This window comes from Rissa tridactyla, unplaced genomic scaffold (assembly GCF_028500815.1).
Source record: "Rissa tridactyla isolate bRisTri1 unplaced genomic scaffold, bRisTri1.patW.cur.20221130 scaffold_615, whole genome shotgun sequence".
NCBI classification, from domain to species: Eukaryota; Metazoa; Chordata; class Aves; order Charadriiformes; family Laridae; genus Rissa; species Rissa tridactyla.
In genome coordinates, this window is record NW_026529825.1 from 1 (window position 1) to 24157 (window position 24157).

The 24157-nt window shown below is 73.2% G+C and overlaps 2 protein-coding genes across 2 annotated transcripts; one reads left to right on the top strand and one right to left on the bottom strand.

The window, feature by feature from the left end:
- Positions 1-6720: 6720 nt before the first annotated feature.
- On the bottom strand, positions 6721-14366 carry PARP10 (poly(ADP-ribose) polymerase family member 10). Its single transcript, XM_054187679.1, is given in 13 exon segments — positions 6721-6925; positions 6927-7081; positions 8172-8349; positions 8449-8582; positions 8946-9845; positions 9993-10089; positions 10171-10383; positions 10463-10802; positions 10804-10957; positions 11051-11284; positions 12450-12695; positions 13723-13882; positions 14283-14366. Coding segments are annotated over 12 exon segments (2961 nt in total). The 5' UTR covers positions 14283-14366; the 3' UTR covers positions 6721-6775.
- Positions 14367-16750: 2384 nt separating this feature from the next.
- On the top strand, positions 16751-22130 carry GRINA (glutamate ionotropic receptor NMDA type subunit associated protein 1). Its single transcript, XM_054187681.1, is given in 10 exon segments — positions 16751-17068; positions 18150-18316; positions 18318-18341; positions 18343-18420; positions 18423-18507; positions 19271-19383; positions 19505-19705; positions 19960-20088; positions 20586-20729; positions 21916-22130. Coding segments are annotated over 10 exon segments (1239 nt in total). The 5' UTR covers positions 16751-16920; the 3' UTR covers positions 22066-22130.
- Positions 22131-24157: the final 2027 nt, after the last annotated feature.

A 24157-nucleotide genomic window follows, 5' to 3' on the forward strand; every position in this document is an offset into this window, starting at 1 on the left:
GCACCCACTGACCCACGGCACCCACTGACCCACAGTATCCACAGCCCCACAGCATCCACTGACCCATAGCATTCACTGACCCACGGCACCCACTGCCCCACAGCACCCACTGCCCCACAGCATTCACAGCCCCACAGCATCCACAGCCCCATGGCACCCACTGCCCCACAGCACCCACAACGCCCACAGCCCCACGGCACCCACTGCCCCACGGCACCCACTGCCCCACAGCACCCACTGCCCCACAGTATCCACAGCCCCACGGCACCCACTGCCCCACGGCACCCACAGCCCCACAGCATCCACAGCCCCATGGCACCCACTGCCCCACAGCACCCACTGCCCCACAGTATCCACTGCCCCACGGCACCCACTGCCCCACGGCACCCACAACGCCCGCAGCCCCACGGCCCCCGGCGCGGAAGGGTTAACCCCGACCGGTGCCCCCAGTTTGGTGACGGTGAACCCCCACCGGTGCCCCCCCCCCCGCCGTGGGGCGGGGGTCGCCCGTCACCCCCCAGCCGAGCCCCCAGCGGGGGGGTCCCGGGGGCGTGTGGGGCGGGGGGGCAGCGGGCACACGCCGGGCACAGCCGGGGCCTGCAGCCGGGCACCGCGGCCACCCCCCACCCCCGGCACCCCACACCTCACCCCACACCCCACACCTCACCCCACACCTCACCCCACACCCCACACACCTCACCCCACACACCTCACCCCACACCTCACCCCACATCTCACCCCACATCTCACACCCCACACACCTCACCCCACACCTCACCCCACACCCCACACCTCACCCCACACCTCACCCCACACCTCACCCCACATCTCACACCCCACACACCTCACCCCACACCTCACCCCACACCCCACACCTCACCCCACACCTCACCCCACATCTCACACCCCACACACCTCAACCCACACCTCACCCCACACCCCACACCTCACCCCACACACCTCACCCCACACCCCACACCTCACCCCACACCTCACCCCACACCTCACCCCACACCCCACACCTCACCCCACACACCTCACCCCACACCCCACACCTCACCCCACACCTCACCCCACACCTCACACCCCACACACCTCACCCCACACCCCGCACCCCTGGCACCCCCCGGCACCCCGCACCCCACACCTCACCCCACACCTCCCACATCTCACCCCACATCCCACACCCCCCACACCTCAACCCACACCTCACCCCGCATCTCGCCCCACATCTCACCCCGCACCCCACCCCTCACCCCGCACCCCTGGCACCCCCCGGCACCCCGTACCCCACACCTCACCCCACACCTCACCCCACACCTCACCCCACACCCCACACACCTCACCCCACACCTCCCACACCTCACCCCACATCCCACACCCCCCACCCCTCACCCGCACCCCACCGCGGCCCCCAGCCCCCACGCACCGCAGTCACCGCGCCCCAGGTGCCCGGGCGGCGGCAGCGCGCGGCATCCCCGGCCTTCCTCCCTCCGCCGCCTTCCTCCTCCTCCCCGCCCCCTCCCCGCCCCCCCGCTGACACCCAGTTCCTGCCGGCGCAGCCGCCCTCCGCTCCCCCCCCCCCCGCGCCGGGGACACCGGGGACGGGCCGGGGACACACAGACACCGGGGACGGGCCGCCGGGCCCCACCCGGGCGGTGCCGGCAGCCCCCGGCGAGGGCCCGGCCCCGCGGCCACGGCGGCCCCCGGGAGGGAGCGCGGCCCCGGCGGCGGCTGCCGGCACCGGCCTCGGCGGGAGGCACCGGCTGCCGCATCCCGGCACCGCCTGAGCCGCGGCGGGGGGAGATGCCGGGACCCCCGGCCCGACGCCACGCGGCCTCCGGGCACTGCCACCGGCACCGGCACCGGCACCGGCACCGGCATGGCCGCCCGCAGCCTGCCCGCCTCCGTGCCACGGGCCAGCCGGCAACCGGAGACCGTGCCGGTAACCAGAGACCGTGCCGGTAACCGGGCACGGTGCCAGCAACCGGAGACTGTGCTGGCAACCGGAGACCGTGCCGGTAACCGGGCACAGTGCCATCAACTGGAGACCGTGCTGGCAACCAGAGACCGTGCCAGGAAATGGCGCAGGTGCCGGCAACCAGAGACTCTGCCGGCAAATGGAGACCGTGCCGGCAACCGGAGACTGTGCCGGCAACCCGACACGGTGCCATCAACCGGAGACTGTGCCGGCAACCGGAGACTGTGCTGGCAACCGGAGACTGTGCTGGCAACCCGACATGGTGCCATCAACCGGAGACTGTGCTGGCAACCGGACACGGTGCCATCAACCGGAGACCGTGCCGGCAACCGGGCACGGTGCCATCAACCGGAGACTGTGCCATCAACCGGAGACTGTGCCGGCAACCGGAGACTGTGCCGGCAACTGGACACAGTGCCATCAACCGGAGACCGTGCCGGCAACCGGGCACGGTGCCATCAACCAGAGACTGTGCCGGTAACCGGACACAGTGCCATCAATCGGAGACTGTGCCAGCAACCGGAGACCGTGCCGGGAAATGGCGCGGGTGCCGGCAACTGGAGACTCTGCCGGCAAATGGAGACCGTGCCGGCGTCGGTGCGGTGGGAGGGAGCCCGTGGCCCCCCCGGTGCCCGCCGGCACACAGGGGCGCCGGAGCCCCTGCACACGCGTGTTCCCCCCCGCCGTGAAGGCACACGCGTGTGCGCACCGCGGGGACGGTGCCTGCGGGCGGGCGGTGGCACACACCGGCACAGACGGACGCGCACACGCACGGACACGCGTGGACACACGTGTGCTCGCCCTCCCCGCACACGCACACGCGTCAGGGGCGCAGGGGAACGCACGGGCATGCAGCGCACACGCGTGTCGGGCCGAACACGTGTGTGCAACCCCCCGGCTGCGCGTGTGCACGGGCACGGACACGCACGGACACGCGTGTGCCCCCCCCCACGCGCGCGCGCACACACACACACACACACACACACACACGTGCCGCTGCCCCTGACGCCGCGTGTGCCGCCTTCGGGCGCCCCTCGCCCCGGGAGAGCCCCACGGCACCCACGGCACCCCATGGCACCCCATGGCACCCCACGGCGCCCTACAGCACCCCATGGAACCCCCAGCACCCCATAGCACCTCCTGGCACCCCACAGCACCACACGGAACCCCACGGCACCCCACGGCACACCATGGCACCCACAGCACCCCACAGCACCCACAGCACCCCACGGCACCCCACGGCACCCCATGGCACCCCACGGCACACCATGGCACCCCATGACACTCCATGGCACCCCACGGCACCCCATGGCACTCCATGGCACCCCATGACACCCCATGGCACCCCCAGCACCCCACGGCACCCCATGGCACTCCCAGCACCCCCAACACCCCCTGGCACCCCCGGCACCCCATGGCACCCCACGGCACCCCATGACACTCCATGGCACCCCCGGCACCCCACGGTACTCCCAGCACCCCACGGCACCCCATGGCACTCCATGGCACCCCATGACACCCCATGGCACCCCCAGCACCCCACAGCACCCATGACACCCCACGGCACCCCACGGCACCCCACGGCACTCCCAGCACCCCCAACACCCCCTGGCACCCCCGGCACCCCCGGCACCCCCTTACCGGCCGAGCCTGGGCCCCTGGCAGAGGCGGCGCTGCCGGTGGTGGCCCCAGGAGGTGGCCCCAGGAGGTGGCCCCGGGAGGTGGCACGGGACCAGCCGCGGACAAAGGGCCCCTTTGAGCCCCCCACGGGCCCCTCGGGGACAGGGGACAAAGGTCCGGCCGGGCTGGCACCGGCGGCACCCGCTCACCGCCACGGCGCCGGGGCCCGGCACGCGAGGGATGGGGGCCAGCGGCCCCCCGGCACCCACCGTGTCACCCTCGGGTCCGGCCGTGCCGGGGGTCTGTGCCGCGTCCGGCCCCGACCCGGCGGTGGGAGCCCCCAACAGACACCCCCCGGCCCCTGGCCACCGTGTCCCCCACGTCCCCCATGTCACCTGTGTCCCTTGTCCCCCGTGTCCCCCGTGTCCACTGTGTCCCCCATGTCACCCATGTCCCCCATGTCACCTGTGTCTCCCACGTCCCTTGTGTCCCTTGTCCCCTGCGTCCCCCATGTCCCCCGTGTCCCTTGTGTCCCCCATGTCCCCTATGTCACCTGTGTCTCCCACGTCCCTTGTGTCACCCATGTCCTCTGTGTCCCCTGTGCCCCTCGTGTCCCCTGTGTCCCCCATGTCACCTGTGTTCCCCGTGTCCCCTGTGTCTCCTATGTCCCTTGTGTCCCTTGTCCCCCATGTCCCCCATGTCCTCCGTGTCCCCCATGTCACCTGTCTCTCCCACATCCCTTGTGTCACCCATGTCCTGTGTCCCCTGTGCCCCCTGTGTCCCCCATGTCACCTGTGCCCCCATGTCCCCTGTGTCTCCCATGTCCCTTGTGTCCCCCGTGTCCCTTGTCCCCTGTGTCACCCATGTCCCCTGTGTCTCCCGTGTCCCCCATGTCACCTGTGCCCCCCATGTTACCCTTGTCCCCTGTGTCCCCTGTGTCCCTCCTGTCCCTTGTGCCCCCCATGTCCCCCATGTCCACTGTATCCTCCGTGTCCTCTGTGTCCCCCATGTCACCCGTGTCCCCTACGTCTCCCGTGTCGCCCATGTCCCCCGTGTCCCCTGTGCCCCTTGTCCCCCCTTATGTCCCCCGTGTCCCTTGTGTCCCTGTGCCCCCCATGTCCCCTGTACCCCCTGTGCCCCTTGTGTCCCCCACGTCCCCCGTGTCCCCCGTGTCCCCTGTGCCCCCTGTCCCCCCTTGTGTCCCCCGCGTCCCCCATGTCCCCCGGGAGCAGAGCTTGGAGCAGGGGTGGAACAGAGGGGGGGAGTCCCCCTGCCCCCCCATGGAGCAGGGCCCGGCAGCGCAGGCAGCGCAGGCAGCACAGGCAGGGGCAGGCAGGGGCCGGCTGTGCCGGGGGTGCCCGTGCCCCCCGTGGCCTCACTGTCCCCCCGGCCAGTTGCCACCCCCCCGAGCCGTGGGTCCGGGACCGCGGGGCCCCCGGTGCCGGCTCCATCCCCGTCCTCTTGTGGGGCGCCGTGGGGCCGGGGAGGCCCGTGCCAGGGCCTGCGGTTTGGCTCCGGCACCAGGAACCGGAACCTTCCGCGGCCTCTGCCGGCGTCAGCCCTCTGCTGCTCCTGCCTGCGCTGCCTGCACCCTGCCTGCTCCTGCCTGCACCCTGCCTGCGCTGCCTGCACCCTGCCTGCTCCTGCCTGCGCCCTGCCTGTGCCCTGCCTGCTCCTGCCTGCACCCTGCCTGCACCCTGCCTGCGCCCTGCCTGCACCCTGCCTGCACCCTGCCTGCTCCTGCCTGCGCCCTGCCTGCTCCTGCCTGCACCCTGCCTGCACCCTGCCTGCGCTGCCTGCACCCTGCCTGCACTGCCTGCGCCCTGCCTGCACCCTGCCTGCGCTGCCTGCGCCCTGCCTGCGCTGCCTGCACCCTGCCTGCTCCTGCCTGCACCCTGCCTGCACTGCCTGCGCCCTGCCTGCACCCTGCCTGCTCCTGCCTGCACCCTGCCTGCACTGCCTGCGCCCTGCCTGCGCCCTGCCTGCGCTGCCTGCACCCTGCCTGCTCCTGCCTGCACCCTGCCTGCACTGCCTGCTCCTGCCTGCACCCTGCCTGCGCTGCCTGCACCCTGCCTGCTCCTGCCTGCGCCCTGCCTGCGCTGCCTGCACCCTGCCTGCTCCTGCCTGCGCCCTGCCATGCCGGCAGGGGTGGATGATGCCGGTCTGGGTGGGTGGGTGATGCCGGCACTGGTGGGCGATGGCGGCACGGGGTGGGGGGGGGGGGGATGCTGGTACCCACAAGTGATGCCGGCACAGGGGGGCGATGCCGTCGGGGGGGGCAATGCCGGCAGAGGTTGGCGATGCCGTCGGGGGGTCGATGCCGTCGGGGGGGTGATGCCGTCGGGGGGTCGATGCCGTCGGGGGGGTGATGCTGTTGGGGGGGCGATGCCATCGGGGGGGGGCGATGCCGGCAGAGGTTGGCGATGCCATCGGGGGGGTGATGCCGTTGGGGGGTCGATGCCGTCAGCTCGCCCCGGCCCCGGCCCCCTCACCCTCGCCGCGGTGTCCCCGGGCTGGCGCAGCACGCGGGGGGGAGCGTGTGCCGCAGGGGGCACCGAGGGCTCGGGGGGGGACGGGGACCCCCCGGCACCGCACCCCGTGGTGGCACCGCGGGAGTGAATGGGGGGGGTCCGGTCCCCATGGCGGGGGGGCCCAAAGGGACCCCAAGACCAGGATGGTGTTGGGGGGGGGAGCACAGGAGGGACCCCAGGCCCAGGACGGGGGGGGGGGGGGGGGGGGGACGGGACAGTCCTGGGGGGGGTCCGTGTCCCCCGGCCGGGCAGGATGAGCCCAAAGGGGACGGTGTCCCCGGGATGGGGGGGAACGAGCTGGGGGGGGGGTGTCAGACCCTGTGCCAGCCCCCTGTCCCCGCGGCCCCCCCCAGAGCACAGCCCTGACCCCCCCCCCAACTCCCAGCCCCAGGAAAAGGGATTATTATTCCCACTTTCACTTTTATTGCACCGGTGATACCCCCCCCCCCCCCCCACGAGTCCTCCCACGCCCCCCAAGTCCAAGGGGGGGCCGGTTGGGGGGGGGGTCGAGGGGTGTCGTGTCCCCCCCCAGACCCCGAACCCCCCGGGGTCGAGACCCCCCCCCCCGCCCGGGGCAGGGACCCCCGTAACCGCCCCCCCCACCCCGGGGCAGGGGGTCGGGGGGTGCCGGGGGGGGGCGGCGTCAGGGGGGTCCCCCCCGCCGGCGGCAGGTGAGGAGGTACTGGGGGTAGGCCTGGGTGTCGTTGAAGACGACGAAGATGGCGGGGCGCCGGGGGTCGTCCACCACGCTGTCGTAGCGCCGGGGGGGGCCGGCCCCGTCCCGCAGCGGGGGGGGCCCGCAGCCCCCGCCCCCCGGCCGCGAACTCCCCCGTCAGCACTTTGGCCACGAAGACGCGCTTGGTGCCATCGGCGGCGGGCGGCGAGTACCGGTCCTGCGCCGAGATGGCCGCCCGCGCCGCGAAGTAGACGCCCAGGCCGTAGAGCGCGGCTGAGGGAGGGAGGGACGGGGGGGACGGGGGGGTCAGGGGGGGCACGGGGCTCACGCCATGCCCCGATGGGCAACGCCGTGCCGGGACCGGCAACGCCGTGGCGGTAACGGCAATGCTGTGCCCACATTGGCAACGCCATGGCGGGATTGGCAACAGCATGCCGGGATCGGCAGAGCCATGCCGGATTGGCAACTCCGTGCCCGGACGGGCGATGCCGTGCCCGGATGGGCGATGCCGTGCCCGGACCAGCACAGCCATGCTGGATCGGTGATGCCATGGGCCAATTGGCAACGCCGTGCCCGGATTGGCAATGCCATACCCAGACCGGTGATGCCGTGCCCCAGCAGGTGATGCCATGGCCTAACGGGCAATGCCGTGCCCAGATGGGCAACGCCACGGCCCGATTGGCGGTGCCATACCCAGATTGGCACTGCTGTGCCCCCATCGGCAACGCCATGCCCGGATTGGCGATGCCGTACCCGGATTGGCGACGCCATGTCCCGAGGGGCAATGCCATGCCCTGGATCGGCACCCTGAGCCCAGATCGGCAGTACCATGCCCCGATCGGCAATGCCACGCCTGGACTGGCGGAGCCACGCCAGATCGGCACCCCACGGCCCGACCAGTGACGCTGTGCCAGGACCAGCCGTGCCGTGCCCCGGATGGACGCTGCCCTGCCCAGTTCGGCAGTGCCGTGCCCCAGTTGGCAATGCCATGCCTGGACTGGCAATGCCGTGACTGGATACGCAATGGCGTGCCCCCATCGGTAATGCCATGCCCAGACCGGCGGTGCCGTACCCGGATCGGCAACGCCATGCCCCAATAGGTGATGCCGTGCCGGGATGGGCAACATCACGCCCGGATGGGCAATGCCATGGCTGGACTGGCGGTGCCACACCAGGATGGGCAACGCCGTGCCCAGACCAGCGGTGCCGTGCCCCAGTAGGTGACGCCACGGCCCGACTGGCAACGGTGTGCCCGGAGCGGTGTTGCCGTGCCGGGACGAGCAATGCCGTGGCCGGATGGGCAACACCACGCCAGGATGGGCGACGCCGTGCCCTGCCTCGGTGCCCCGTGCCCGGCGCTCACCGTTCTTGCCGCAGAAGCTGCGGTTGAAGCCGTGCAGGCAGATCTCGCGGCTGGAGCTCTGGCTGGTGCCGTGGAAGAGGACGCGCTCCACCGGGGCGCCGCCGGCGCGGCCCCTCTCCATGCTGGCTCTCTTCAGGCGGTACTGCTCGTACAGCAGCGGGTGGATCAGCTTCTCCACCTGCCGGGCGGCACCGCAGCGTCCGGGGCTCTGCCGCGGCCACACCGCCCACGGCGTCGCCCAGCGCCTCCCCCCGACCCCGGCGGTGCCGGCACCCACCTTGACGATGGCGATTTGGCTGTGCAGCTCCTCCAGCGTCTGGTAGAAATGGCTGACGGTGTCGCGGAATTCCTCCGAGTCCTCGGCCAGACGCAGCAGACGCACCTCCTCCTCCGCCGCTGCCACCGCCGGCCCTGCCGGACGCGGCACCCGGTGAAGGCCGGTGCAGCACGGCGTGGCACGGCACACCGGTACTGCAGCACCATCCCGCTCACAGGGTGCCACGGTGGAGAAGGACCGGCACCGCGGCACCGTCCGGTTCACAGGGTGCCACAGCAGGGCAGGACCGGCACCACGGCACCGTGCCGTTCACGTGGCGCCATGATGGAGCACAACCGGCACCGCGGCACCATCTGGTTCACAGGGTGCCATGGTGGATCAGGAGTGGCATTGCGGCACCATCCTGCCCACACGGTGCCATGTCAGGGCAGGACCGGCACCGCGGCACCACCCCGTTCACACAGCGCCGCGGCGGCACCGGTGCTGCCGGCACTCACTGAGCAGGCTGTCGGCCGGGGGTTGGCTGCGTGAGACGGGGGCGACGCTGGCGTTGCCGATGTCGTACTCCTCCATGCGCTGCAGGTCGACGGTGAAGGGCCGCCCGTCCAGCAGCAGGTCCAGCCGGCGCTGCCGGCGCTGCCAGGCCCCTTCCAGCAGCGCCGCGGCCTCGCCGGGGTAGGGGACGGCGGTGCCGGCGTGGTCCCAGCGCACCCAGTGGGCGCCGGCGGTGCCGTGGCGGGGCCGGCCGGGCTGCGGCAGGCGCCGGAGCAGGAGGTGGAGGTCGCGGGCGGCGGCGGCGGTGTATTCGGCGAAGCCGTGCAGCGTGGCGGTGCCGGCGTGCAGGCCCAGGTGGACGGCGTGCCGGCGCTGCAGGAGGACGAGGCATCGCCGGCACCGCGCCGGCAGCGCCTGCAGCCGCTCGCTCTGCACCGTCTGTGCCCGCAGCCGCCCCGCCAGCGCCCGCTCCAGCTCCCCCGGCACCGCCGCCACGTCCCGCTCGAAGGAGGAGAACACCAGCACCCGCGCCGCGTCCGCCGCCGGCAGCCATTCCTCCAGAGAGGCCTCCAGCGCCGCCAGGAGCCCGGCGTCTTCCTCCTCCTCCTCCTCCTCCCGGCGGTGGGAGCGGAGGGAGAGCGCGGTGGCCCGCGCCAGCTCCTCCTCCTCGCGCCCCGTGTCCTCCATGGAGCGCTGGATGGCCAACACCATCTGCGCCGCCTCCTCCTCCTCCTCCTCCTCCTCCATCCCGGCCCTTCGCCCGCCCCACGGCGGCTCCCCGGCGCCACCCCCGTCGGGGGGCTCGGTGAAGGGGTCCAGGTCGTGGCCGGGGAGCAGCGGGGGCTCGGCATCGCCGGCGGCGTCGCCGGGGCGCAGCGCTGCCAGCAGCTCCTTGATCTCCTCTGCCGGGAGCAGCCAGGCGTCACCCGCGGGCCCCGACCCCGGCGTCACCCGCGGGCCCCCAACGGCGGCACATGGTGAGGAACCAGCGTCCGCGTCCCCCTCCCACCGCGGCGCCGGTTGAGCAGGTGCGGGGCGAGACCCCTCACCGATGCTGCGGTGAAGGCCGTCTCCATCGGCACCATCCTCATCCTCGGGCAGGTCCGGCTGCGGCGCCGCAGCAGCGAGCAGCTCCGCCAGCTCCGTCTGCGGGGACAAGGGACACGGGCCACCGTCACCGGCGCTGTGCCGGCGGCAGGGCCCGGCGTGGCGTCACCCGGGGGGTACCTGTGGGTCCGGGGGGTCCCAGCGGACGCCGTCCAGGTCGATGACGCACTGGAAGCGACTCTCCAGCTGCCGGATGACGCTCTGCCCGCCCTCGTCCCGCAGGAACCGCGCCACGCCGGGGAACCGCAGCGTCACCGGCTGCGAGCCCACGGTGCCCAGCAGGCTCTGCAGGAATTCGGCGGCCGCCCGGCACCGGCCCGGCTCCCCGCTCACCTGCCGGCGATCGCCGGGCTGTCAGGGCCGTGCCGCCGCGGCACCGCAGTGCCGGGGACACCCGGAGCCGGCGTCTCACCCGGAATCCGGAGACGTCCCCCCCCTCCAGCGGCAGCAGGGACACCTCGGGGATGCTGGCCAGCAGGTCCTGGTAGTGCCGGTGCAGGTACCGCAGCGCTCCTGGCTCCGCCGGCACCACCACCTCGTCCCGCGCCGCCGCCAACGCCTCATGGCGCTGCCACCGCCCGGCCACCGCCGTGTCACCGTCACCCCCGGGGAAGGCAGACGGCGGCTCCGCCGGCACCGGGCTCGACACCGGTGGCTCTGCCGGCACCGGGCCCGTGGGGGCTGGCGGCGGGGACACATCTGATGGGGGGGGCACACCTGGCGGGGGGTCTGTGTCCGGTGAGGGTGCCAGGGCCGCCGGGGGGGCCGGGGCCGTGTCCTGCGCGGTGGCCGTGTCCGGCGGGGGGGGTCTCGTCCCCCTCCAGCGTCCCCAGGAAGGGGTAGTGGGGGGCGAGCGCCAGCGCCGCGTCCTGCAGCCGGTGGGGTCTCTGCAGCACCCGCTCCGCCGCTGCGGGGGGAGAGGACGGGCAGCCGGCGCAGCCCCGGCACCGGCGGCCGGCCGAAGGGGGGTTGTCCCCGGTGCCCCGCGTCCCCCGCTCACCTTCCGCCTCCTGGAAGGTGACGACGGCGGCGCGTCCCCCCGGCAGCACCCGCACGTCCCGCACGCTGCCGCCGCCGCTGCGCCGGTTCTCGAAGTAGAGCTCCAGCAGGTCGCGGCTCAGCACCGGCGCCTCGGCACGCACCACCACGCTGCTGGCCACCGGTAGCCGCAGCAGGGACACCGCCGACCCCGCCAGCCCCCGCTGCCGGACCCGCTCCGCCGCTGCCGCGAACTCTGCCAGGACGGTAGCGACGGTGACGCCGGGGGGGAATGGGAGCCATTCGGCCACCCCGGCGGCACCGCGGGACGCCGGCGGGTCCGGCAGCGGGGAGCCACCAGCACCCAGTGCCCGGCAGGACGCCGCCGCCCACCGCGCTCACCGGCGCTGCCGGCTGCGCCAAAACACCACCCCGGGGGCCTGGCTGCCAGGATGCACCGCAGACCCCGCGCCCCGAAACGCCGTCCCAGCACCAACCCCGCCCCGCAGACCCCCACCCCAAAACACCGTCCTGGCACCACCGGCGCCAACGCCGCGGCCAGAGCCCGCTCCCCAAAATGCCACCCCCGTGCTCCAAACCCTGCCCCCCAAAATGCCGCCCCGGCACTACCGGCACCGGTCCTGCACCCCAGACCCCACACCCCGAAACGCCGCCCCGGTGACGCCGGCACCAGCCCCGCACCCCAAAATGCCACCCCCGCATCAACACCGCGCGGCAGACCCACGCCCCGCGCTGCCGCCACAGCGACGCCGGCACCGGCGCGGCACCCCAGCCCCCGCACCCCGAAACACCGCCCCAGCCACCACGGGGACTGGGACCCCCCCAACAGCCACCAGTGCTCCCAGTGGGGACTGGGACCCCCCCTCACCCCATCCCAGTGCTCCCAGTTGGGACTGGGAACCACCCACACCCCATCCCAGTGCTCCCAGTTGGGAACGGGACCCCCCCTCACCCCATCCCAGTGCCCCCAGTGGGATTGGGAACCCCCCTCACCCCATCCCAGTGCTCCCAGTTGGGACTGGGAACCACCCACACCCCATCCCAGTGCTCCCAGTTGGGAACGGGACCCCCCCTCACCCCATCCCAGTGCCCCCAGTGGGATTGGGAACCCCCCTCACCCCATCCCAGTGCTCCCAGTTGGGACTGGGAACCACCCACACCACATCCCAGTGCTCCCAGTTGGGAACGGGACCCCCCCTCACGCCATCCCAGTGCCCCCAGTGGGATTGGGAACCCCCCTCACCCCATCCCAGTGCTCCCAGTTGGGACTGGGAACCACCCACACCACATCCCAGTGCTCCCAGTTGGGTCCGGGACCCCTCTGTACCTGATCCCAGTGCTCCCAGCAGGGTCTCCCCCCCCCCATATCCCCAGGGACCTCCTTCCCCCCCCGCACCCACCGAGGGGGGCCATGGGGTCCCGCAGGCGCAGCAGGGCCCATCCCGGTGCCGGGCCCCGGCTGAGGCCGAAGGTGCCGGGGGCTCGTCCCAGCAGCGAGCCCAGGGGGGGCTCCAGCTCCTCGGGGGGGGCGCGGGGGTCCAGCCCCCCCAGCAGCAGCCGGGTGGGGTGCCAGGGGGGGGCTGGGCGCACCCGCAGCTCCCACCCCCCCAGCCGGTGGGTGCCCCGGGCCAGGACGTTCTCGGCATCTGGGGGGGACACGGGGGTCACCGGGGGGGGACGGGACACGTGGGTCACTGGGGGGGGGGGGGAAGTGCCCGAGCCCACCCCGCACTGGGAGACCCTGGGGGGCACAGCAGCGCTCCCCAGTGATCCCAGTGGGAGTGGGTCGTCCCCACCCGATCCCAGTGCTCCCAGTTGGGAGTGGGACCCTCCTCACCCCACCCCAGTGCTCCCAGTGGGGACTGGGACCCCCTCATACCCCATCCCAGTGCTCCCAGTGCCCCCAGCAGGGACTGGGACCCCCCCGTACCCCATCCCAGTGCTCCCAGTGCTCCCAATTGGGACTGGGACCCCCCCATACCCCATCCCAGTGCTCCCAGCAGGGACTGGGACCCCCCCATACCCCATCCCAGTGCTCCCAGTGTCCCCAGCAGGGACTGGGACCCCCCCGTACCCCATCCCAGTGCTCCCAGTGCCCCCAGCAGGGACTGGGACCCCTCTGTACCCCACCCCAGTGCCCCCAGCAGGGACAGGGACCCCCCCGTACCCCATCCCAGTGCTCCCAGTGTCCCCAGCAGGGACTGGGACCCCCCCGTAGCCCACCCCAGTGCCCCCAGCAGGGACAGGGACCCCCCCGTACCCCATCCCAGTGCTCCCAGTGCTCCCAGCAGGGACGGGGATCCCCCCGTAGCCCACCCCAGTGTCCCCAGCAGGGACTGGGACCGCCCCGTACCCCATCCCAGTGCTCCCAGTGCTCCCAATTGGGACTGGGACCCCCCCATACCCCATCCCAGTGCCCCCAGCAGGGACTGGGACCCCCCCGTAGCCCATCCCAGTGCTCCCAGTGCTCCCAGCAGGGACTGGGACCCCCCCGTAGCCCATCCCAGTGCCCCCAGCTGGGACTGGGACTCCCTCGTAGCCCACCCCAGTGCTCCCAGTGTCCCCAGCAGGGACTGGGACCCCCCCGTAGCCCACCCCAGTGCTCCCAGTGCTCCCAGCAGGGACTGGGACCCCCCCCGTAGCCCACCCCAGTGCCCCCAGCCGCGGGCTCACCCTGGGGGCTGTGGAAGGTGAGGAAGAGGAGGGGGCCGAGGCGCTGGCAGCTCTCCACGGGGCCCCCCCCCGACCGCCGCCGGCTCTCGAAGTACAGCACCGGCAGCTCCTCGGGGGCGTCGGGGGGGACGCCCCCCACCTCCAGCACCGCCCCCGCCATCTGCCCGCCCGCACGTTTGGTTGGGGGGGGGGAAGGGGGGACGCGGGACACCCCACGGCCCTCCCCCCTCCCCAGGGCCCCTCCCCAGCCCCACAGCCGCGGGGCAGGATCATCCCCGCCGTGGGGCAGGACCCCCCCTTCAGCCCCCCAGCCCCGGGGCAGCCCCACGCCCCCGGGGCAGCCCCCCCCGCCGTGGGGCAGACCCCCACAACCTCATGTCCCAGAGCAGGGCCCCCCATATCCCCACGACCCCGGGTCAGAGCGCCCCCCCCAGCCCCACGCAGCCCCAAACCCCCGTGGCAGGACACCCCAGCCCCCCAGCCGTGGGGCAGGACACCCCCCCCCCCAGCCCAGAGACAGACCCCACACAGCCCCCCCCCCCCCCCATCCCCCAACGCACCAGCCGCCGTTCGGCTCCGCCCCGGCCAAGAAACGAAACCGAAAGTGCCCGGGAACGGGAAGGGGAAGCGCGCGGGGGTGTGGCCGTGTGGGGGGCGTGGCCGTGTGGGGGGCGTGGCCTCTCGTGGGCGGGGCCTTCCGGAGGGACGGGACCCGGCCCGGGCCCCACCCGAAATACTATGGGGACCCAGGAGAGCCAGGCCCCGCCCCTCTCCCGCAAGCCCCGCCCCTCTCCCGAAGGCCCCGCCTCCATAAGGCCACGCCCTTCACACAAGCCCCGCCCCCTTCCTTCAGGCCCCGCCCCTATACCTACAGCCCCCTCCCCTCTCACGAAGGCAATGCCCCCTCCCCCCGGAGGCCCCGCCCCTCTCCCTACAGGCCCCGCCCCTCTCCCGCAGGCCCCGCCCCTTCGCCGCGGAGTGGGCGGAAGCGAACCGTCCCAGCCCCGCCCAGCCCCGCCCCTCCTCGTAAGTCCCCGCCCCCATCAGCCCCGCCCCTTCGCGGAGACCCCGCCCACAGCGGAGCGGCGCTGGCCTAAACCGGCCCCCCTAAGCCACGCCCCTTCGCTGAGCCCCCGCCCCTCCCGCAGTCCCCGCCCAATGAAGGCGGAGCGCTGCCGCAAGCCCCCGCCCCTCCCCGCGAGAAGGCCCCGCCCCCCGTAGTCCCCGCCCCCCACGCGGAGGCCCCGCCCACAGCGGAGCGGAGCGGAGGCAGCGCTGCCGCACGGCCCGGCCCGGTGAGCGGGGGGGGGGGGGACGGGGACGGGGGACACGGACACCGGGATGGGGGAACCCGGACACCGGAGGGGGCTTGCGGTGTGGGGCGGGGGGGGGGGGGGCACGGGGGAGGCCCCCGAGCGCCGTTTCCTCCCCCCCCCCCCCGCCCCACTCTGCCGCATTCCGCAGCGGGGGGGGGGCACAGCCGGGCGGCGGGAGCGGGCCCCGGCGGGCCGGGCCGGGCCGCAGTGCGGGACCCCGCTGCGGGGGGCAGCGGCGGGAGGGTGGGGGCTGCCCCGTCCCCCCCCCCCCACCTCCGGCCCGTGTGTTGTCGTCGTGGTGGCCCCCCCCCCCCCGCCGGGGGGGATTAGGATTGTTGCTGCCGTAAATAGGCCGCGCTGGGGCTTTACCGGCCAAAGCGGCTTAGCGAGGGGGGGGGCGGGCCCCCCCCCACCCCACCCCACCCCACCCCACTCTGCGCCCCCCCGCGCCCCCCTGTGGGGACCCCCGTGTCCCCTGTTTGGGGTGTCCCCTGTCGCCCCTGTGGGGACCCCCCCGTGCCCCCCGCCCCCCGTGAGGGGTGTCCCCGTGCCGGGGGTCCCGGCCCTCCCGGGGGAGGAACGTGGCGGCGGCCGCGGTGCTGCATGGCTGAGCCCCCCCCCCCCGGGCCCGTGGCACCGGGATGGGGCGTCACGCGGGGGTTGAGCCACCGGCCAGCGGGCTGGCACCGGCCGGGGGGGGCTGGCACTGGCCAAGGGGGGCTGGCACTGGCCGGGGGGCTGTGCCAGTGGCCAGGGGCCTGTCACTGGCCGGGGGGGCTGGCACCGACCGGGGGGGCTGTCACTGGCTGGGGGGGCTGTCACTGGCCAGAGGGCTGTGCCAGTGGCCGGGGGGGGGTGCTGTCATCAGCCAGGCGAGCTGTCACGAGTCACTGGGCTGACACTGGCCAGAGGGCTGTGCCGCTGGCCGGGGGGGCTGTCACTGGCCAAGAGGGGCTGTCACTGGCCAGGTTTGTCACCAGTTGGGCCAGCTGTCACCAGCCCAGCAGGCCGTCGCTGGCCAGATGGCTGTGCCGGTGGTCAGGGGGGCTATCACCAGCCAAGGGGGCTGTCACTGGCCACCGGGCTGTCACTGGCCAGGGGAGCTGTTGCCAGCCCAGCAAGCTGTCACTGGCCAAGGGGGGCTGTCACTAGCCAGAGGGCTGTGCCAGAGGCCAGGGGGGCTGTCACCAGTCAGGGGGGATGTCACCGGCCACCAGGCTGTCACTGGCCAGGGGGAACTGTCACTGGTCTGGCAAGCTGTCACTAGCCAGAGTGCTGTGCCAGTGGCCAGGGGGGCTGTCACCAGACAGGGGGGCTGTCACTGGCCACTGGGCTGTCAGCAGCCAGGCGAGCTGTCACCAGCCTGGCAAGCTGTCACTGGCCAGGAGGGCTGCCACTGGCCAAGGGGTCCTGTCACTGGCCACTGTGCTGTGCCAGCGGCCAGGAGGGGCTGTCACCAGTCAGGGGGGGGGATGTCATTGGCCACCAGGTTGTTACTGGCCACCAGGCTGTCACTGGCCAGGGGAGGCTGTCACTGGCCACTGGGCTGTGCCAGCGGCCAAGGCGGCTGTCACCAGCCGGGGGGGACTGTCACTGGCCAGGGGTGGCTGTTATCGGCTACTGGGCTGTCACTGGCCAGGGGGTTGTCACCAGCCAGGGGGGCTGTCGCTGGCCGGGGGGGGGGGGTTGTCACTGGCCAGGGGTCTGTCAGTAGCCGGTGGGGGCTGTCACTGGCCAGAGGGCTGTGCCACCGGCCAGGGGTGCCGTCACTTGGCCGTCGCCGGGCCGGCAGTTGGTGGCCCCGTGCCCGCTGTCACCGGTTCCTCGCTGCGGCACCGGCTCAGGCACGTCGGTCGCGGCAGCACGTGATGGCGCAGGCCCGATGGCCGCCAACCCTGCGGGCGGCCGCCCGTCCGTCCCCGCCACTGCCGCCATGGCCGCCGCCATTCCCGGGGGGGGCACGGAGCCGGGGGCAAATGCTGGCCACCGGGGTTTGGTGCCGCGGCCGGCGGGACACCGGCGGTCCCGCTGTGGGTCCCGGTGCGGGGCCGTGGCCGGGGGAGGAGGGAAGGCCTCGGACGGGCCCCGCCGCCATGGCCCGGGCCGGGGCGGCCGCGGGGGGGTCGCCATGGCAACGGCCCTGCCGCCCGGCCGCCATCTTGTGCGGGCCCCGGCAACCGGGGGGGGCCGGACCCACGAGTGTGGGGTGATGGAGGGGGCGGGGGGGACACGCTGTGGGGTGACGGGGGGGGGGGGGGGACACCCCCAAGTGTGGGGTGATGGGGGGGACCCACAAGTGTGGGGTGATGGCAGGGGGGGACGACCCACTGTAGGGTGATGGATGGGGGGGACCCCCAAGTGTGGGGTGACAGACGGGGGGGGGGCCACACCCTCACTGTGGGGGGGTGGGGTGGTCCAGACCCCCAAGTGTGGGGTGATGGGCGGGGGGGGCACGCTGTGGGGTGACGGACGAGGGGGGACACCCTTGCTGTGGGGGGGTGGGGGTGTCCGGACCCCCAAGTGTGGGGTGATGGGGGGGGACACACAAGTGTGGGGTGATGGATGGGGGGGACACACCACTGTAGGGTGATGGGGGGGTGAGGGAACCCAGACCCCCAAGTGTGGGGTGATGGACAAGAGGGGGCTGACCCACTGTGGGGTGATGGATGGGGGGGGACACACAGAAGTGTGGGGTGATGGGGGGGGGGACGACACCCACTGTGGGGTGATGGACGGGGGGGGGACCCACAAGTGTGGGTGGCGGATGGGGGAGGGGGGACTGAGACCCCCAAGTGTGGGGTGATGGGTGGGTGGGGGGCCCACAGGACTGCTATGGCGGGGGGGGGGGGGGGGGGGGGCAAGGGGCCATGGGGCGTGATGGATGTGGGGGCTTGATGGCTGGGGGGGGCGATTATGGCCGGGGGGGGGTGACGGCGTGGGGGGGTGATGGCCATGGGGGGCTGATGGCTGGGGGGTGATGGCTGGGGGGGGGGGTGAAGGCCATGGGGGGGGTGATGGCTGCGGGGGGGTGATGGATGTGGGGATGATGGTGTGGGGGGGGGCGATGGCCGCCAGCTCTGACACCCCCCCCCCCTCTTTCTCTCCCCACAGCAGAGCGCGGCCGCCAGCCCGGGGGGGGGGCCGACATGTCCCACGAGAAGAGTTTCCTGGTGACGGGGGGGCGAGGGCTTCGGGGGGCCCGCAGCCGACGGCCCCCCCCGGCCTACGCCCAGCCCCCCTACCCCCCCCCAGCCCCCTACCCCCAGCCCCACTTCGCCCCCCGCGCCCTATAGCCAGCCGGGGGGCCTTCCCGCAGGGGCCGGGGCCGTACCCGCCCCCGGGGCCGTACCCCCCCGCCGGGCCCTACCCCCCCGGGGCCGTACCCCCCCCCCGGGGCCGTACCCCCAGGGCCCCTATGCCCAGCCCCCCTACGCCCAGCCGCAGCCCATGGTCCCCGGCGACCAGGACTGTAAGTGACGGGGGGGGGGGCTGTCTGGGGGGGGGGGATGTGGGGGGGGGGCTGTCCTGGGTGGGACATGGGGGGGGCTCCATCCTGAGGGGGGGCCATGGGAGGGGGGGGGTCTGTCCCGAGGGGGAACATGGGGGGGCTCCATTGCAGCCCATGGTCCCCAGCGACCAGGACTGTAAGTGATGGGGGGGGGGGGACGGGGGGGGCTGTCCTGGGGGGGGGACATGGAGGGGTCTGTCCTGGGGGGGGGGGACATGGGGGGGGGTCCATTCCGAGGGGAGGACATGGGGGGGGCTCCATCCCGGGGGGGGGGGGGAAAGAGGGGGGCTCCATCCCGGGGGAGGAGACATGGGGGGGGGGGGGGGGGGGGGGCGGGTCTTCATCCCCGGGGGGGGACATGGGGGGGCCCCATCCTGGGGGTAGCGCGGCTCAGGGAACGCCGGCGGGACCCTCCCAAGGGAAGGGGTCCTGCCCCGTGAGCCCCCCCCCTCAGCCCAGCCAAGCCTTGGGGGGGGGGGGTTGTCACCCAGAGGAGGGGGGGGGGCACCGCCTGGAGCTGTCGGCTCGGCTTGGGGGGGGGCACAGAGCCCCGCTCCCCACTTCCATGGCCCCCCCCCCCAACCCCGGAGACCGTGGCCACGGGCAAGCGGCCACCCCGGTGGTCCCGGGGGCTCGGTGTGGGGGTGCTGGCAGTGTCGTCCCCCCCCCCGCCGCCCCCCTTCATGCCTCTGTGTGTGTGTGTGTGTCCCCCGCCTCGCCGCAGCCCCCCTGCACAGCACCTACCACGAGGACGGGCCCCCCTCCTACTATGACAACCAGGACTTCCCCCCCGCCCACTGGGACGACAAGAGCGTGCGGCAGGCCTTCATCCGCAAGGTGGGACGCGGAGGGGGGGGGGACACCCCTGGGAAGGGGCTTGGGACCCCCCCCCCCACGCCGCGACACCCCCTCTGCGTGTCGTGTGTGTGTGTGTGTGTGTGGTGTCCCCCCCCCCCAGGTGTTCCTGGTGCTGAGCCTGCAGCTGAGCGTCACCTTCGCCTTCGTCGCCGTCTTCACCTTCCTCAAAGGCGTCAAGGGCTTCGTGCAGCGCAACGTCTGGACCTACTACGTCTCCTACGCCGTCTTCTTCATCTCCCTCATCGTCCTCAGCTGCTGCGGCGACTTCCGACGCAAGCACCCCTGGAACCTGGTGGCCCTGGTGAGGGACGGGGAGGGGGGGGGTCGGTTTCAGCTGGGGGACCCCCCTCAGGGTGGGTTTGGGGGCGCTGGGGGGGGGGTGAGAGCGGGGCCCGCTGTGGATTCGGCCCCGGCGCGGAGGGCGTTGGGCACCGCGGCGGCACCGCCGGAGGCGGCGGGGGGGGGCGGAGGGGGGGTTTCGCGGCCCGGTTGGGGTGACAGAGCGGTGGTGACGCGGTGTCCGCGCGCGTGTGTTTGTGTGTGTCCCCCCCCCAGTCCATCCTGACGCTCAGCCTGTCCTACATGGTGGGGATGATCGCCAGCTTCTACAACACCGACGCCGTCATCATGGCCGTGGGCATCACCGTCCTCGTCTGCTTCACCGTCGTCATCTTCTCCCTCCAGGTCAGCGCCGGGCAGGGGGGGGCAGAGCGGCCGGGACACCCCCCCCGGCTCCCTGCTGGGGCTGGGGGCTCCGAATTGGGCATATGACCCCCCCCCCCCGGCTCCCTGCTGGGGCTGGGGGCTCCAAATTGGGCGTATGACCCCCCCCCCCGGCTCCCTGCTGAGTTTGGGGGGGGCTCCAAACCGGGTGTACGACCCCACCCTGGCTCCCTGCCAGGGATGGGGGTCTCTGAATTAGGTGTACGACACCCCCTCCCCCCCCCGGCTCCCTGCTGGGGCTGGGGGCTCCGAATTGGGCGTATGACCCCCCCCCCCGGCTCCCTGCTGGGGCTGGGGGCTCCGAACTGGGCGTATGACACCCCCCCCAGCTCCCTGCTGGGGCTGGGGGCTCCGAATTGGGCGTATGACCCCCCCCCCGGCTCCCTGCTGGGACTGGGGGGGGGCTGTGCGTTGGGTGTACGACCCCCCCCCCGCGCTGAGTCCGCCCCCTCCCGCAGACCAAGTACGACTTCACCTCCTGCCGGGGGGTGCTCATCATCTGCCTCGTCGTCCTCATCGTCTTCTCCATCCTCTGCATCTTCATCCGGAACCGCATCATGGACATCATCTACGCCTCCCTGGGGGCCCTGCTCTTCACCTGCGTGAGTGCCGGGGGGGGCCCGGACCCCCTCGCCCCCCCCTTCCCTGGCGGGGGGACGAGCCCGTGGCCGGGGGGGCTGAGGCTGCGGGCGTGGGGACGGTGGGGTGAGGAACCTGCTGGTGGGGCGGCTTCTAGGCGGACCCCCCCCCCCGGCGTCCCCCCCCCCACAACGTCCCCTCTCCCGGAGCTCACCGTCCCCCCCAGCACCCTGAGGGGACGCTGGGGACGCGGGGGTGGGTGAGGGGCAGGGAGGGGGCTGGGGAAGGGCTGGGGGCTGGAGCTGGGGGGGCTGGGGACCAGCTCAGCCGGTGGCGGCCGGCGACGGCTGGAGGCCCGTGGCCAGCGCTGGTGGCCGGGGGGTCGGCGCCGGGGACCCCCCCAGGAGGTCGTGCCACCCGCCAGCGGGACGGGGCCGGGCCGGAGGGACCTCGGGAGGGTCCCCGGGGGCCAGGGCAGGGTCCTGCCCAGGGGGGGAACAGCCCCAGGGACCGGGACGGGCCGGGGGCACCCGCTGGGAACCAGCTCTGCGGGGAGACCTGGGAGTCCTGGGGGACACCGAGTTGCCCGGGGGCCGGCGACGTGCCCTCGTGGCCGACGCGGCCAACGGTCTCCTGGGGGGCACGGAGCAGAGCGTGGCCGGCAGGCGGGGGGAGGTTCATCCTCCCGCTCTGCTCTGCTCTGCCCTGGGGGGGGCCACAGCTGGAGCACTGGGGCCGGTGCCGGGCCCCCCAGTTCCGGCGGGACGGGGAACTGCTGGGGAGAGTCCGGCGGGGGCCGCGAGGATGACGAGGGCCGGGAGCGTCTCTGTGCTGAGGAAGGGCCGAGGGATTTGGGTCTCTTCAGCTGGAAAAAAGACGAGCGAGGGGGGGTCTCGTCAGCGCCGATAAACACTGCAAGGGGGGGGTGGCAGCGGGACGGGGCCGGGCTCTTCCCGGTGGTGCCGGGACGGGACGAGGGGCAACGGGCACAAACTGGGACACGGGAAACGCCAAAAAAAGGAGGAAAAAGGTCTTTGGGGCGAGGGCAGCAGAGAGGTGTGGGGTCTCCGTCTCTGGAGATCTTCCAAACCCGCCTGGACGCACCCAACCTGCTCCGGGTGACCCCGCTGCCGCCGGGGCTGGGACGGGGAGGGGTCCCCGGAGGTCCCTAAAATTCCCTGACTCCGTAACTCCGGCGCTTCCCGGCAGTTCCTGGCGGTGGACACGCAGATGATCCTGGGGAACAAGCAGCTGGCGCTCAGCCCCGAGGAGTACGTCTTCGCCGCCCTCAACCTCTACACGGACATCATCAACATCTTCCTCTACATCCTGGCCATCATCGGCCGGGCCAAGGAGTAGCCTGTGTGTCCCCCCCCCCGCCGACCCCCCCACCCCCGGTGCGTATCCCGGTTTCCCCCCCACACCCCCCCGTCCCCGTCCCCGTCCCCGCAGCCGGTTTCGTTTGGTGTCACCGTCCCCCGTCCCCGCAGCCGGTTTCGTTTGGTGTCACGGCACCCCCTCAACGGTTCCCCCCCCCCCCCCTTAGCATTTCTTTCACCCCTGCGGGGGTCTCGCCGGACCTGGGGTGGCGGGGGGGGCACGAGGCGGGGGGGGTGACAGCTCTGTCCCCTTGCTTGGTGCGAGGCAGGCGGCGCTCGCCCGTGCCCACCGGGGTGCCGCAGCCCCCCCTGTTCCCCCCCCAGCAGCCCCCTGCCCCCCCCGCTGTGAATACGGCCGCGTCCCCCCCCCCTCCTTGCGTTGAACGAGGACTGGAAGCACTTTGCCCCCGCCCGCGGTGGAGCTCGTGTCCCCCCCACCCCCCTCCGTCCCGCGCCCCCCCGGGGTCCCCGCACCGGTCACTGCTCGAGGGTCCCCGCGGGGACCCATCACCCCCCCTCCCCGGGCCCGAGCCACCGTCCCGGCCCCGGCCCCCCCCCCCGCGGCCACGGTTCCGTTCCTGCCCCGTTCTGCGGCCCCCGCTGTTAATAAACCTCCATCTAGTTCAGCTCGGCCGCCTCCAGCTCTGCTTCCCCCCGCCGCGGCCGGCACGGCCCAGCCTGGGGCTACTGGCCCCCGCCGCGGGCTGCCCCCACCCCCCCCTGCACCCGGGGGCCACGGGGACGTTTGGGGACGGGGTCAGCCCGTGTCACCCATCTCCCCCTGTCCCCGCCGTGTTCCAGCCTCGGCAGCGCGTGGCGCTCGGGGTTGGTCACCGGTGGCACTCGGGGTCAGTCACCAGGAGTGGTGGCACTCGGGGTTGGACACCGGTGGCACTCGGCGTCGGTCACCAGCACCGGTGGCACTCGGGGTTGGACACCGGTGGCACTCGGGGGTCGGTCACCAGGAGCGGTGGCACTCGGGGTTGGACACCGGTGGCACTCGGGGTCGGTCACCAGGAGCGGTGGCACTCGGGGTCAGTCACTGGTGGCACTCGGCGTCGGTCACCAGCACCGGTGGCACTCGGGGTTGGACACCGGTGGCACTCGGGGTCGGTCACCAGCACCGGTGGCACTCGGGGTCAGTCACCAGGAGTGGTGGCACTCAGGGTCAGTCACTGGGGGCACTTGGGATCAGTCACCAGGAGCGGTGGCACTCGGGGTTGGACACCGGTGGCACTCGGGGTCAGTCACCAGGAGCGGTGGCACTCGGGGTTGGACACCGGTGGCACTCGGGGTCGGTCACCAGCACCGGTGGCACTCGGGGTCAGTCACTGGTGGCACTCGGCGTCGGTCACCAGGAGCGGTGGCACTCGGGGTCAGTCACTGGTGGCACTTGGGATCAGTCACCAGGAGCAGTGGCACTCGGGGTTGGACACCGGTGGCACTCGGGGTCGGTCACCAGCACCGGTGGCACTCGGGGTCGGTCACCAGGAGTGGTGGCACTCAGGGTCAGTCACTGGGGGCACTCGGGATCAGTCACCAGGAGCGGTGGCACTTGGGGTTGGACACCGGTGGCACTCGGGGTTGGTTACCGGTGGTACTTGGGGTCAGTCACTGGTGGCACTCGGTGTTGGTCACCAGCACCGGTGGCACTCGGGATCAGACACCAGTGGCACTTGGGATTAGTCACCGGTGGCACTCGGTGTTGGTCACTGGCAGCACTTGGGGTCGGTCACTGGTGTCACCTGGGGTCGGTCACCAGCAGCGGTGGCACTCATGTTGGTCACCGGTGGCACTTGGGTCAGTCACTGGTGGCACTCGGACACCGGTGGCACTCAGGCTCAGTCACCAGTGGCACTTGGGATCGGTCACTGGTGGCATTTGGTATTGGTCACCGGTGGCACTTGGCGTTGGACACCGGTGGCGCCTGGGGTTGGACACCGGTGGCACTCAGGATCGGTCACCAGCAACACTTGGTGTCGGTCACCGGTGTCACTCGGAGTCAGTGACCGCGGCACTCGGTGTCAGTCACCGGTGTCACTCAGAGTCGGTGACCGCGGCGCTCGGTGTCA